General features: G+C 40.5%; 2 protein-coding genes across 4 annotated transcripts; one reads left to right on the plus strand and one right to left on the minus strand.

Moving 5' to 3' along the window:
• Positions 1 to 321: 321 nt before the first annotated feature.
• zbtb22a (zinc finger and BTB domain containing 22a) lies at positions 322 to 6570 on the minus strand. Of its 3 annotated transcripts, none has more exons than XM_038725668.1 (4): positions 6170 to 6570; positions 3283 to 3455; positions 2372 to 3143; positions 322 to 1830 (listed from the first exon to the last, which is right to left on the minus strand). In XM_038725668.1, the coding sequence occupies exons 3-4, from the start codon at positions 3099 to 3101 to the stop codon at positions 719 to 721; spliced, it is 1842 nt and encodes a 613-aa protein (XP_038581596.1). In that variant the 5' UTR covers positions 3102 to 3143; positions 3283 to 3455; positions 6170 to 6570; the 3' UTR covers positions 322 to 718. The 3 variants fall into 3 exon arrangements, with proteins under 3 accessions (XP_038581596.1, XP_038581594.1, XP_038581595.1); XM_038725666.1 differs by having other exon boundaries at positions 3283 to 3501; XM_038725667.1 differs by lacking the exon at positions 6170 to 6570 and adding an exon at positions 4892 to 4945 and having other exon boundaries at positions 3283 to 3501.
• Positions 6571 to 6621: 51 nt separating this feature from the next.
• scn1bb (sodium channel, voltage-gated, type I, beta b) lies at positions 6622 to 15256 on the plus strand. The gene is made up of 6 exons (XM_038725669.1): positions 6622 to 8013; positions 8105 to 8274; positions 10353 to 10590; positions 11467 to 11608; positions 13222 to 13296; positions 14743 to 15256. The coding sequence occupies exons 1-5, from the start codon at positions 7962 to 7964 to the stop codon at positions 13289 to 13291; spliced, it is 672 nt and encodes a 223-aa protein (XP_038581597.1). The 5' UTR covers positions 6622 to 7961; the 3' UTR covers positions 13292 to 13296; positions 14743 to 15256.
• The last annotated feature ends 77 nt before the right edge of the window (positions 15257 to 15333 follow it).

Here is a 15333-nt window from a genome sequence, read left to right on the forward strand (position 1 = left end):
GCTTTGGCAATATTGTTATTACACATTCATGCCAATAAAGCTAATTTGAATTGAATAGAGAAGGGGAGAGGCTGAATCTCCTAATCAACAACTGGTTGAGGCACTGACAGCCGAGAGAGAGAGATGGCCGATGGTCCAGTACAGAGAAGTGCAAGAGATGACAGGTAGAGGCTAAGAGAGAGAAAAGGGGAGGCAGCTTACCATCTTCTAGAATAAATCCTAAAACAATCAGAAAAACAAAACTGTTTTATTACTATATATACACCCCCCCCAAATTTCTTTCCTTTACATAGTGTGAAAAGACATCACTATGGCACAGGAAACTGTTTTAACCTTTATTTTCTTATGTAGATCAATGGCAAATAATTTATGTGCAAAATCAACTTTAATACGGCCACCAGAGTTACATTCACAACACAGCTTGTTACAGATATACAGTTTACAGCATCACTAAACAAGAACTGAGCCTACATGGCACTGCACAAGTTAAAAGGATCACTTGAATGAAGCATGATTGTTCCTTTATTTCCCCCCCACCCCACTGATGACATGAAAAGAATGTACATTTAAAAAGATCAAAGAAAAGCAGCTGCTCAAAGAAGCCTTCAATGATTGGTGTCCGTAGACCTTTAAAGCCATCGTGTAATTCATCTTACTTCTTGCATGTATTTACATGCATACAGTTCAAGTGCTGTAAACCTATGGTTCACATCAATGTTCAATTTACACTAAAGCTCTCGCTCGCCTCCTCTTTAAAAACATGATTACCGGTGTCCAAATTTTGTGACTGACTTCTCAGCTCATCCACAATCCCAGACACACCGCCCAACAGGCCCCCCATCCCGTCCTCCATCTCCCCGTGAAAATCCACCTGCTCAACTTTCACTTGTCCTGCTGTTGCAAGAAAAGCCTCCCCATCTTCAAAACTATAACTGTAGCTGTCATCCACATCTGCTGGTGCTGTGCTCGCGTTGTTGCTGTTAACTGAAGAGCTGGAGGCAAGTCTCTCACATCGGGCCTGATGCCTGAGGAAGCTATCTCGCCAGATGACTTTCTTCCCACACAGGCCACACTCATAGGGACGCAGCCCTCCGTGAGTCTTAAGGTGCTTGGTTAGATGGTGCTTCATCTTGAAGGACTTTGTGCAAACAGGACAGCCGAAGGGCCGTAGATTGAGGTGCTGCATCTTCACATGCCGGTCACGCATACTCTTCAGGGTGTAGGCTTTGCCGCAGTGGCAGAAGTGGACTTTGCCTGTGTAGGGGGCGCCAGCGAGTGACACTGAGGATGATGAAGATGGGGTTGGGGGCGAAGAGGGTGGCGGAAATGCAGCAGAGGACGGAGACATATTGCGATTTGAGGTGGGTGTCAAAGAGCCACCCTGTCCAGCACTGGTGGAAGGCCAGTTCATCTCCGAGCCTGCCATAGTGAAGTCAGGAGACACAGGCACTAAAGGCCTCTGGGAAACCTGTCCTGTGCCATCTTCAATCTCGTCATACGTGTCTCTGCTAAAGGCCCCTTCTTTGAAAAATTCAAAGTCCACATCCTCCTCCTCCTCGTCTTCATCCTCATCTTTACTGTAGCTGCCACCTTCTCCTTCCTGTGGCCTCTGCTCTTGTTGAGACCAGGGACCGGTCTGCCATTGCGGCCGTGGTGAAACTGGACAAGAAGTGCCCGGAACGCCTTCACCTGTTTGGTAAGCATGAACACTTGGCAGGCCTGAGGAGGGATCACTCCCTACCAAATTCCTCTGCACTTTTTCCTTCACCTCCTCCACACTCGCCTTCCCCGTGGCTTGTCCGGCACCTGCATTCTCAATTGGGTGGAAGCCTGTTGGAATGATGCAAAACAAAATCAAATGCAGATAGCCACAGCATATTAACTTAGACTATGCACAGAACAAGGAGAATGAATACTGAACCCAGTATAGAAGAGCCAAACTATAAGGCTAGTTCCAATTTCAGTACTTTTTTTGGTGTTACTGACCTAAATGTGCCCGTGAGTATCGAAAACTGACATAGCACTTAATGCCAACTTGCTTCTGGTAAAACAATCACTAGCCTTTGAAACAAATTCCTATCATGCCTTCCTTAAACCACCTTCAGCTGAGGCATGCCTTTAAGACACTACATGCAAGGCATTCTGGTTGTTGTAGGATTTCACTTAAGAGCGATAGGGATATGTACAATGGCTTTTTCCTTAGTTTTCTCAGGTCATAGGGCACCAATTTTGAAAATAACTAATCATTAAAGAGAAAAAAGCATAATTCAACTTAGTTAGCTTAACCAGACTACATACAGTAGGGTGTGATTAAGTTAAATTTTTTATTCCATTTTGTTAGTCAGAGAAAAATTAGGCTTATGTATCTTACCAAAGTGTCCCATTTGTGCAAAGCCTTCCTTCATCTCCACTGCCTCCTCTCCAACTCCCTCATCTGCCTCAATTTCTCGTTTCTCGTGCTTCCTCTTCTCTTGTGTCTCATCACTGTCCGCGCTCTCTTTATTCTTATCAAGCAGTCTATCAGCGCTCGGCGGTGCTCCCCGCTGTTGAAACCTGACTTTCTGCTTTAATGCCTCACCACTAGTGAACCCCCCGTGGAGTCGGGTATTGTGGAGAGGTACATCATGAGCAAAGTGGCTAGTTTTGGCATGGCTTGATACCCATGCCTCCTCACCACTGGCGTAATCACTCTCTGCATAGCCAGGGAGGGCGTCCAGTTGAGAATCCGCTAAGTGCTGGGTTGATGAGGGCCGTGAGCGTCCCCATCTAGGAAACTGCTGCGGGCGTCTCCATGTAGCTAAGGGAGGCAAGGCATCGGGCTTTCTCTCCTTCCGTCTTCCCTCCCTTTCCAGAAATAAGCAGTCTGTGCTGCTTGGAGACTGCTGGCGAGATGCAGTGCCAGAGTGAGCTGCAGCAGCCTCTCCAGGGGTGACTTCTGCTGAGGGCCGGGGCCTCTTCAGGATCTCAGTACATTTATCCACGATGTGCCACATCTGGAGGAAACTGGCTACAGTGACATAGTTAACAATGTCATCATGCACAATGCTCAGCTGGCCTGTGTAGGCAGAACTCAAGACACTCTCAAACGCCACTGGGTCCATAACCGAGGGTAGAGAGACAGTTGTAACATTCTTCAGTAACACCTGAGAGAAAGGAACAAAGACATACAGAGATTTGGGCATCTGGACAGAAATGTATGTCAAGAAGCCACAAAACAGCAATACCCTATTATAAATGAATCCGTACACACAGTATATTGCACACTGATGTACTCTGGCTTACCTGGTCATGAAAGTAAGGCGAGGAAGCAGCGAGCACACAGCGGTGGGCCCTGAACACTTGACCTTGCACCTGGATGGAGAGGTCACACAGCCTGCCCTCTTCCCGTTGGCGGTTCAGGTTGTCCAAAACAGCAGCACGGGCGCCGGGGAAACACACCTGGACAGTCAAACCCGCTGAAGCAGAAGAAGCACTGCAGGTTGGATCCATAGCCACACAAAACTAAAAGAAGATTAAAACATGAAGTGCAAAAGTGGTAAATTATATATAGATTTTTTTTAATATACTTTTTGGTTATTTTTCTTGTATTGTCAGCATTTAGTACATATTTTGAATGCTTTCTCTTGATGCACATAACACAGGCCTATTTCGTATTAGTTTGAGGTTACTTCAATTCAATTTTATTTATATAGCGCCAAATCACAACAACAGTTATCTCACAGCACTTTTTATAAAAGAGCAGGTCTAGACCGTACTCTGTGATGTTATTTACAGAAGCCCAACAATTCCCACCAAGAGCAAGCACTAGGCAACAGAGGCAGAACCATGGCTCAGGATGGGCGGCCATCTGCCTCGACCGGATGGGGGGGGGTGTGAGTGAGTGAGTGAGTGAATGAGAGAGAAAAAGAGGGAAGGAAGGAGAGAGAGGGGAGGGAGGCAGCCTACATAATATACACACAGAGGTACAGACAGTAAAGGTGATGTTGCTATAGACTAAATGAAAAAAGGTAGATATTTAAAAAAAAAAAAAAATAGGTATAGATAGTTACTTATCTGGTTTAAAAAAAACAAAAACTCCTGCTTTAGTTTGTCTTTGTATGATAGTAAATTGTGTCATTAAACTTATGTGCATTTTCAGTTTTTTTAACAAAGACCAAGCTACAGATTAAAATGTATGCAAATTAGTTATTTATTGATAATAAACAACAGTTAGCATAGTCCTACATTAATAATCAAGGATACAATGGTATTAAGTTTTATATGTAAAAAAGGGGCCAATTAGTTGGTTTCTTAATAGCTTACCTTTTCAGTCTAAATAAGTGTCAGAACCAAAGGTCATTATTATGAAATACCAAAAATATTTACAGTATCTCACTAAAGTGAGTACACCCCTCACATTTGTGTAAATATTTGGTTATCTTTTCATGTGACAACACGTAAGAAATGACACTCTGCTACAGCTCCCCAGTGCAGGCAGCACTCATGCAGCCCCAGACCATGACACTCCCGCTACCTTGCTTGACTGTAGGTAAGAAACACTTGTCTTTGTACTCCTCACCTGGTTGCTGACACATACTCTTCACGCCATCTGAACCAAATAAGTTTATCTTGGTCTCATCAGACCACAGGACATGGTTCCAGTAATTCATGTCCTCAGTCTGCTTGTCTCCAGCAAACTGTTTGCAGGCTTTCTTGTGCATCATCTTTAGGAGAGGCTTCCTTCTGGGACGACAGCCATGCAGACCAATTTAATGCGGTGTGCGGCATATGGTCTGAGCGCTGACGGGCTGACCCCCCCCACCCCTTCAACCTCTGCAGCAATGCTAGCAGCACTCATACGTCTATTTCCCAAAGACAACCTCTGGATATGACGCTGAGCACGTGCACTCACCTTCTTTGGTCGACCATGGCGAGGCCTGTTCTGAGTGGAACCTGTCTTGTTGAACCGCTGTATGGTCTTGGCCACCGTGCTGCAGCTCAGTTTCAGGGTCTTGGCAATCTTCTTATAGCCTAGGCCATCTTTGTGTAGAGCAACAATTCTTTTTTTCAGATCCTGAGAGAGTTCTTTGTCATGAGGTGCCATGTTGAACTTCCAGTGACCAGTATGAGGGAGTGTGAGAGAGATAACACCAAATTTAACACACCTACTCCCCATTCACTCCTGAGACCTTGTAACACAAAGGAGTCACTTGACACCGGGGAGGGAAAATGGCTAATTGTACCCAATTTGGACATTTTCACTTAAGGGTGTACTCACTTTTGTTGCCAGTGGTTTAGACATTAATGGCTGTGTGATGCGTTATTTTGAGGGGACAGCAAATTTACACTGTTATACAAGCTGTAACACTAGCAAAGTGTCATTTCTTCAGTTTTGTCACATGAAACGATATAATCGAATATTTACAAAAATGTGAGGGGTGTACTCACTTTTGTGAGATACTTTAGTTCACCATTAAACCAAATAAACAAAAGCTGCAAATCCTCACAGCAGAGATGTTTGAACAAGGGAATGTTTGGCATTAACAATTACCTTTATCAACTTATAAAATCTTCCATTATATTTTTGGTTCTCAAACATATTCACCCCAGACACACAAAGTCAAATAATGCACTGCAGAATGTTTGGAGTGTTTATGTGTATATATGTATTCGTTTCGTTATACAACCTTGTGCTGTATAATGACATAAACAACCTTGTACCTAATGTCTTAATTTATAATTGCTTACATTTTTCTGACTTTACACTCCATATAAACGATTGATCTGATCGGCTTAACATTACATTTTCAGCTCTAGCATCAGAATACGGTAAAAAAAAATTAGTAGGCAGGCAGTTAATAAAGATATTAAATGATAACCTGTTGTGTGAATCTCAAACTGTATTGATTTGTGACATGAAGTAAGGGAGCTTCCACCTGATGATCAGCTAGCTAATGTTAGCTTTCCAATGTACGAAACACTCCTGTAGTTAACAAGACACATCACATAAAGGGCTGTCGTTAGAAACAGTATTATTAACATGAAGTCTGGTTATGTAACCAAAAAATATATTGCCTGTGTTTTTTGATTCTACATTCGTTAATGTATGCCAATTCCTTCGTTAGCATGTAGCTAACCAGTAACTTAGTTCTAGCTAGCTAGTCAGCTAACGTTAGCTTAATTACTTTACCTTTGATATGTCGAGCTTTTTACTTTTATAGGGAACGTCGCTGGCTATTTGCCGCACAACATAATTATTCGTGTATTCCAGATGCGCAGTACCATCGCTTGTTTGTGTCAAATAAGCAAGCTAGTAAATGCTAACAGCAGTTCGCCCGGAGGCGTTCCTGATGCTAGCTGCTGGTTGACACAACAGCATCAACATCCTCACACACAACGTGAGTGGGTGTTAAAAGTTTGTTTGAATTACTATAAAATGCCATCACAGTGGCATGCCATTAGCTGCAATAATACTTAATTTGTATTATAAAAGCTGGATCCACAACTGTCCGAGCAGTATTAAGATATTATTGACGAATCCAACGTTATATGACCAACTTCTGGTGACAGGGAGACGCCATCACTGGATCGCCCCGCCCCTTTGGACACCAGTTAAATTATACCGCAGGCCCATTTTTTTTTTTTTTTAAGACATTTATTGTAAACGTAGGCTGGATACCCCCGCAGTAGTTTCCAGACAAAGCTAAGGTAGCATCAGTTTAAAAACAGCGGTAACAGTCGTCACATACACCATCCGCTCAGTCACGCACGCACCGCCGTTTTACCGCAGTGCATCTGCAGCATCTTCTGATGTGAGCGACAGTGGTACCGCTGTGGCGTAGGAAAAAAACATCGTCAATTGGTACCGGACGTATTTGTTACGTGTTTAGGGTATTTTTTGGTCTGGCTTTAATGTAGCCGTGTTTTTTCTGCAATGCCAGCACCACGGGAGCATCTCTTCTACTAGGTGTCATTAACGTTAGATAGGTGAAATTAAAAGTCTTTCCACATTCAGCTGTCACCGCAGGAGAGGACAGCATGTTTGTTTTTCTCTGAAGAGACGACTCAGCTCGAGGAGAGGAGGCCTTTAAATTCAGGACAGTAGGCTCTGATTTCAGTGATCCGATTATGGATAATTATCTTTAGACCATTAGATTGGTCTGCATTTAATATTGGTAGCGCATAGCACACAAGAGGTAGCCATTTAATTACTATAATAGAGCATGCAAATTAATTACATATGCACTGGAATGTAAGTGTATTGTTAACGTTCAGTCTGTAGCTTGCATGTTGCACATTATATAAACACATTTATTATAATATCTGTCTGTAATTTGCCAACACAAGAGAGCAGAGCAGGTCCAATGATTGCTCTGTGCAGCTCACATTAGGACCTCAGGGATAAAGACAATCAAATCTCAGGGTGTTAATCTGGGAAATACTGTGAGTCACCAGATAGATATCTGGATTGCTTGATATCCTACTTGATAATTGAAAGCAGAAAGCACACCACATGAATGCACTGTTTGAATAGACATACTTGAGGGGCTGTCTCAAAAGCAGGAATAATTTGTGGCAATAAATTTTGTCATCAACACAAAACTGTTGCTGGCTTGAGCCAAAGAACTGAGACACTAGTGGTTACGTAGGACTGTTAGGACATTATAGACACATTTAGGTGTATAAGGAAGGACTTCAGACAGATACATTTTTGCACTTAATGCATGTTTAGCTGCTAGCTTTCTAAAAAACACTTGATAGTAGCCTTTACTTTACTAGCACAGCGTTTTAAAATTCACAGATATACTCCAGTCTTCTTAAAACTATAAACAAAAAGCTTTGCAAATATCCATTCAATTACTACAAACTTGGAGGGACTCAGTTTATGAGTGTCTTCTTCTAGGGCTCCATACTTGGAGCATCAGTGTTTGTACTTCTTCAGGCTCCTCATTAAATAAAACCGCTACTCTAAATCCTCCGACATGAAGGGAAAATTACACCTACTGTTCTTTTGTCTTCTCTACACCATGATAGGTAAGTTGAGCTGATTATTTGTAGCCTTCATAATTTGTTGCTACATTATGTTACCCTAGAGTAATGACTGTATATCTCTCTTTTTTGTTAGCCGTATACCAGTGTCGTGGGGCCTGTGCAGAGGTGGACTCTGACACGGAGGCAGTGGCGGGCAAGGGCTTCAAACTGGGCTGCATCTCCTGCAAGAGGAGGAGTGAGGTGGAGGCTACTGCCACTGTCGAATGGTACTTCAGGGCCAAAGGAGAGGCCGACTTTGTTCATGTGAGTGAAAATCACCGCTGCTGAAGAATGTTTTGTCTGATGCCTGCACAAAATGTAACTGACACAGCAAGCAGTCGAGTACAGGAAGGTTTCGTGCTTTCAAAGGAGCCATGCAAGCATCCTTAAAATCACACTTGTTCTAGACTACATTCCTCAAGACACAAGCTATTTATATTACATGCATATAGTGCACACCCAAGCTCTCTTCCTTCTTCTTCGTCTCTCTCACTCACACACAAATACTGTACACCCTCAATTATAGTATATGATAGCGCACAGTGTACAGTGCTGATGAATTTCAGGTGTTTTTTTTTTCTTAATCCTTCTTTATGTTGCAAAAAATGTTGGGTTCATGAACAATTGGGTTCTTTTTAACTGCTCTTTGGTACGAACAAAGGGAACCGATTGGTAATTTCAAAAGAAAAGTGGCTTTCTCGAGTCAGATGAGTCAGAAGTGTGTGATCTTACAGCAGCGATTCATTTTAAAACTTTGGTGGAACAAATTAGACTGTGGCGGGCTGCCATAGCCTCATTAATGAATGGGAAACATAATCATATGCCAAAATATTTAGACACCAAAAAGCATTAAACCACTTGCCTGCACACAGCGTATCTGCTGGTAAATGTGGACCTTGCAGATTTGCCACATCCAATGAAAGAGGTGACACCACCAGGATCCAGCAAAACAATAAGCAACAGGACAACAAGGCACCAGGTATCTGGTTTCCCCCCAAGATGTAGTGTCAGAACAGGTCATGTAATCGTGTTTTGGTCAACAACCTAAGTAGGAATGTAGGTCATAGCTCAGGACTTAGTAGTCCCCCGGTTGCGAGCAGACTGTAGAGAGCCTTTTTAGTCAGTGAGGCTCTGTCAGTTTCAAGTTGGTCAAGTGCATTTTTTTTTTTTACCATGAATCATAGGAGAAAAGCATACACTGCTTTATCCTCTAGTTTCCTCTAAATGGGACCATAATTTACTAAATGATCATCATGCTGTATTTTAGAAGACTTGAAACTAACGATAGAGACCATAAACTCAGTAGGAACGTGTTTACTGAGGTAATAAATCAGGACAGAAGTAGGGTAATTTTACCATTATTGCTAATGGAACCAGACTTGTTTTTGGAGTCGCGCCGTGCTGGCTGTTAGAAAGAATGCAGGTTTAAGTTATTTCCGCATTGGCTTCTGTCTTAAGAGCCAGAGGTTGCCGCTAGGTGCGTACAGGCAAGTAATTACAGGGAAACGGTGACTTCTGCCTGTTTTAGTGAATTAAAAAAAAAAATTCTTCAAGTGCTTCTTTTTTAGTTAATATATAATCAGAATCATCAAATCATCAAAACTTGTCTCTATTCAATAATTTGTCGTGGCATCCTGTTCATTAGAATTGTGTAACATGCAGTTACTGAGTCTATCTGCATGTATCCAAACCTTGAGTAGAATGTGTGTGTCAGCAAAATCCTGGCTTGCAGCAGCAGGTGTGTCTGTATGCGTGTGCGTATGCATGCCATAGGCTCACTCATCCAATCCTCTGATAACTGCAAGTGTTTAAAAAGTATTAAGTAAGTATAACAGTTACTTTGTCAATATCCTAAACCCTTGGTGGTCATTCAGTCATCACAAATTTAGGCTGCTCACGTTATCAGTATTCACAATGAAATTAATGCTATTTATTTTATTTATAATTATGCTATTTTTATTATTGTCATCACGCAGGTTTGATATAAATGAGTTGTAAGAGTGTAACGACTACTAAGGAAGCGCTGTATATCTAGCAGTATCTCCGCCATTGTTGTGTTGTTTCAATGTTATTAATGCTTTGTTATTAATTCTGCAGGTGTAACCAATGCAACTGTGTAAGACACACATTTTGAACAAGCACTTAACTGTACTTTCTAAAAAGCACAGGGAGGCATCACATCAGCCCCTGTGAATGGACACTGCACTAGTCTATATAATTATCAGCATAAATATAAGATAGACCAATCTGTCACCACAATTTGGCACCGTGAAAATATAAATGTGCATAAGTACACAGTCACAAAAGCATTTTGTTTAATCTTGATTTCTCCGTGGCACCAGATCTACAGCTACAATGAGGACGGCCCCACCATTGAACACGACAACTTTATGGACCGTGTGGATTGGAACGGAAGTAAGAGGAGCAACGACATCCAGGACGCGTCCATATACCTGCTCAACGTCACCTTCAATGACTCGGGCACCTACCGCTGCTTCTTCAACCGCATCCTCATCTATGCTAACTATGAGTACGAGACTCGTATTGACAAGGTGGTCCACCTCACTGTGGTGGCTAAAGGTACGACAAAGTCAACTGCAGTGCTCTATAACTATTTGGTCTGTGATATTAGCGCAACTTGCATCACAACTAGCAGGATTTTAGGAACATGCCCTGGAAAAGTTAAAGATGTTACTGTCAAAGTTACATTACATTTCCAAACTTACCATAAAAGGGAAATATATGGGAAGTTACCAAGATGTTTTAGAAGCACCAAGCGGAACATAAATGTACATGTTTCGTCCGTTTTTCCAGACCATGCACTTCCAGTGAGAAGTGCTTGAGAACGACAAATCAGCAGACTCGCTGTCAGGTTTTATTGTCTGCTTTGACTCAACAGGCCTTAATATGGTGAACCCTCCAAGTGACCGAGCAGAGCGGATAGAGTGAGGGTTTTGGGGCAGGAGTGGGACTGAGCTAGCATCTAAAAGCAGGTCTTTCTTGGCCTCAGGTAGCCATGCAATATCATTTTCATTCCATCACAAATTGCAATATTCTAGTATAAAGAATTAGTGGCAGATGTGTACAGGAGGTAATGGTGAGAATACAGCCATTAGTTATCTTGAAACAATGAGTTATGTAGCGTGAGACTATGATTCACAGGTAGCCCGTACAGTATCCCAGAGGGGACGCCTCCATAATAAGAAATCAGGAAGAATATAATACAGCTGATTGTATCTTTGACAGACAATTTTCTTAAAATGTCAAAGATGTGAGTTGCAGCTACATACTCGATTCAGAATCTTTGTTACTCACTGAAAGAAACCCCATCATGTGTAGATGAGGATTTATCTGATATCTTACATAACAAATTACTCAAGCAGTTACAGCTCGCATGTCAGGTTGTCTCTTTTGTGTTTGTCTGATTTCCTGATTTTCCTGGCTTCCTGTGTGTAGCTACCAGGGGAACAGCGTCCATCGTGTCCGAGGTCATGATGTACGTGTCCATCATTGGCCTTCAGGTCTGGCTCCTCATAGAGATGATATACTGCTACAGGAAAATAGCAGCAGCCGGGGAAGAAGCATTACGAGAAGCAGCGTGAGTATTTTCCTTATCTGTATGCACATATGCTCCTCGTGTGAAAACCTTGTATCTCCTTTTTTTTTTTTAGATGAGAAGATTCTTTCTTTGACTAATGCAAAACTTTCAATATCTTGAGCCTAAAATTACTGGTTATACTAAAACATGCTGTGTTTCTCTTGAAAAGCAGACACTTCGGTGATACAAGGTTTTCATCTAACATTAAAACCCATATACCATATAAATGTATGCGTGTTGTAGAGACCAAAGATATATATATATATATATAGATAGATAGATAGAGTCTTAAATATCCAGTAACAATATATCCACCAATTAGCAAAACTTTTTACGCAGGTCAGTTTATTATTGAAAAAATCTGTCAGTGCTCTCTGGTGGACAGACAATATATTGGAAGCACTGTTTCTAAGTTCCCTCAAAGACAACTTTTTTGATACCGATTGGCCCGCATATATGCCGATATCAATATAGAGGTCTAGCTCTACTGCGTGTAAAGCTTGAAACAACACACATATTGGGTAAGGCCCGGTCACACAAGCATTTAAAACAGCAAAAGTTTGTGGCAAAATCAATTAATTCCAATAGAATCAGTGTGATCTGTTGATTTACTCGTGGAGGCAAAGTACATCTGTACCATTTTTTTGTGTAGTGTTTAATATTGTGGACTTGCAAATTTGCACTACTGACCAATAGAAAGCTGTCTTGACAGTGGTGATCTTTGTGTAAACAGGGTTTCCAAACTGAAGGAAGCGACCCCAGCTTATTAGCTTAATAGCTCCCCTTTTCTTTAAACCTTCCTCTGTCTGCCTGTTCTACAAAAGAGGAATAGTTAGTGGACAGTAATGAGACAGTTGTTGATGGTACAAATATGTCACTTTAATAAATCTGTGAACCTTTTGTCCTCTTAGCGAGTGAATTAACAAGCTTGCAGCATTTTTGTCACCTCTTTAATAACTCTTTAGTGAATGAAATACAGTATGGAGAACCAAATGTTAAGGGGAATAAAGAAAGATAATTGAAATATGATTAGTGAGCTATTGTGACCGACTAGCACTAGCATTTCTCCAGCAGTAGTTCATCTTCTAGAAGCAAATATTTTGCACAGCTGACTTTTTCTGTTGAGACTGGGCTTGTACTCCCAAACTAAGACATTTGGTGTGTAAATTATGCTTTGAAAAGTGTGTACTTACCCATGAATACTGCCAGACTTTATTCATGTTCTATTGCTGAAGTCACACCTACAATTTTTTACGTCCTCTCCTTGGTTCATATTTCTCTCCTCCATACCTGTCCTCTGACCTTCCTTATTTTTAAGATTATCAACGTGTTCATCATGTTTGTGTTTTCACTTGTGTATTTTGTCTAACATTTCATGCTCCCTGTGTCTACTTGTCATGTTTCCGTCTTGTCCATCCCATCCTGTCATCCTCCTCCCTAGTCAAAACCAAAACCTCCCTCCTGTAAGTCACAAAAGGAACAAAGAACTTGTTATACAACCATAGCTGTGATGCTTTGTTGTTGTATTTTTTTTCACCTATTTCACTGTGCTAAAGTAAAATGTTTAACGTCTTGATAACCGCTAAGGGTTGTTTTTTTCTTTTCCCCTTTAGAAATGCTGAATATTTAGCGATAGCTTCCGAAAGTAAAGATAACTGCACAGGAGTGCAGGTCGGAGAATAGCACAGGTATGTTGTGATCTCAAAGTAAAAATGTATTCCACTGTGAAGTATCTACCATTCAATTAAGTGTCACCTTCTTTTTCGTCATTTGTGTTTCCTTCAGAAAGACTAAAGAAATGTAATATATTTTTTTGTATCGTTAGATGTCAGGTACACTGATAACTATGGCTGGGGATCAAACCTCAGTACTTGTTTGGTCCTAATTAAGATATGTCCATTCAGTATCACTGAGTATATAAAACGTCCAAGGAACAGAAGCTGGCATTGAAAACACGCTCACAGTCGTATATACTATACTAATTCTTTGGTACATTATGACTGAGATACTCATTTTGCCAATTCTAGACTGTATAGACTGCCGGTTCTAATGTAATGTATTAAAGAAATGTTTGACATTTTGGGAAATGCAAATTTGGTGCCTTGCTGAGAGTTTACACTTTTGTACAGATTATGCAGAAGAGATATGCAGGTGATGCTAAACTAAGCTAAGAAGCTGCTTCAGCTTTATATTAACTGTACAGATGTGAGAGTGGTATCAATCTTCTTATCTAACGTTCAGCAAGTGTTCAAGTATTCCTCTAACCTCTCTATCCTCTCATTTTATGGGATGTGTATCATGCCAAATCTTGAAACTTATGGGAGAAAAGCTTTGAAAGGTTGAAACTTGGTGTTTTTAAAGCTTGAACTCTAATTAAAAGAGGTTTGCAAGATTTTTGTGATGAACAAAATTCAAATCTATTATTTGTATTTGGCGTTTCCTTATTAACAACTTCTGAATTCTTTTTACTTTTTTGCATTGTCTCCCAGCACATTTTCAGAGTTTCAAATTTGGCACTTTTAGTTTGTTTTTCAGGTTTCAAAACTTAAAAATGATGATCTGAAAACTGGTGCACATATGTTAGGGAAAAGTTGTTTTAACTTGAGTTTCGAAATTGCGATTTTGAAATGTACCAAAACTTATATCTGTAGTATCTGAACTATAAAAATGAATGCCCAGACCTTATTCTAACACATTTACTGAAAAGCTGTCATACATTAAGTTGCCATTTCTTTAGATGCACCGTACTAAAACCAATGTCTAACACAATACATTGTAGCTTTATGATGTTCAGCTCTTGTTTTTGAAATGTTTGTGTAATATTTTGTGCATGCCATTTATCAATGAGGGTAGACTTCAAAGAAACACCTGTCAGTATACCTTAATTCAGTTGAATGTAAACTACTTCCTCAAAAATAACCAAAGTTGAATCAACCCCTCTCTAAACAGTTTGAACACAAACAGAATATTATAACCTTTATGAAGTTATGATTTATATCAGAGATGTTATATTAGACTTCATTATTTTTAGTGAAGTGTACTGAAAAACTGCAAACTTCGTGTTTATTGATAAGCTGACAAAGTATTGAATAAGTATAATTAAATTCATTAATACGTGTTGTCTTTATCTTCAGGCTTCTTCCGTGGACTGAAAACATCCATCCACCCTCTGACCTGCATGTAGACAGCTTGGGGGAAAAACTCCTCATCTCAAATCTCTATTTTACCTTTTCCTTGACAAAGATCACAAAATGGATATGACTTACGAAGAGAGCATGGTACCAGCAATGTATATAGTGTTTTGCGTGCAAAAGCATGTTCTGCACTTAAAGAGAAACCATTATGCATTAATGAGCCACATGTCAAAAGCATTAACTCAGTATTTCTTTAAATGCATTTAGTCACATTTATATGAACTGTTAAGTGGTACTATGGGGGTCTGTTGGATTGTAAAAGAAAGCTTTTTACTACATCATCACCACTTAATGTATAAATAATGAGGCACACTACATGTATGGTAAAGATATTTCTAAACTAGAATGTGATGGACTGATAGATTGTCTTTCCACTTGCTAGTTGTAAATTCAATGAAATGTTAAGATACTAATAAATACTAATACTTAAGTGCTAATAAAAACTGAAAAACTACATGATGGCGAAGTCTTCTGTTGTTGGTAGAAAAACTCACGTCACTATAGAGATTTTGCTGACTTTTCTCATAAATA

Source organism: Micropterus salmoides, unplaced genomic scaffold (genome assembly GCF_014851395.1).
Source record: "Micropterus salmoides isolate LMB-PRFRI ecotype aquatic unplaced genomic scaffold, ASM1485139v1 Ms_hic_scaffold_17, whole genome shotgun sequence".
Taxonomy (NCBI): Eukaryota; Metazoa; Chordata; class Actinopteri; order Centrarchiformes; family Centrarchidae; genus Micropterus; species Micropterus salmoides.

Bases quoted from the DNA above. Each gene is read 5' to 3' on its own strand.
- zbtb22a (XM_038725666.1), bottom strand. From the start codon at position 3,489: ATGGATCCAACCTGCAGTGCTTCTTCTGCTTCAGCGGGTTTGACTGTC. The intron at 3,144-3,282 runs GTAAGCCAGAGT...CCTTTCTCTCAG, and splicing joins CGCCTTACTTTCATGACCAG to GTGTTACTGAAGAATGTTAC. The intron at 1,831-2,371 runs GTAAGATACATA...TCATTCCAACAG, and splicing joins TGCACAAATGGGACACTTTG to GCTTCCACCCAATTGAGAAT.
- scn1bb (XM_038725669.1), top strand. From the start codon at position 7,962: ATGAAGGGAAAATTACACCTACTGTTCTTTTGTCTTCTCTACACCATG. The intron at 8,275-10,352 runs GTGAGTGAAAAT...CCGTGGCACCAG, and splicing joins GAGAGGCCGACTTTGTTCAT to ATCTACAGCTACAATGAGGA. The intron at 11,609-13,221 runs GTGAGTATTTTC...TTTCCCCTTTAG, and splicing joins GAAGCATTACGAGAAGCAGC to AAATGCTGAATATTTAGCGA.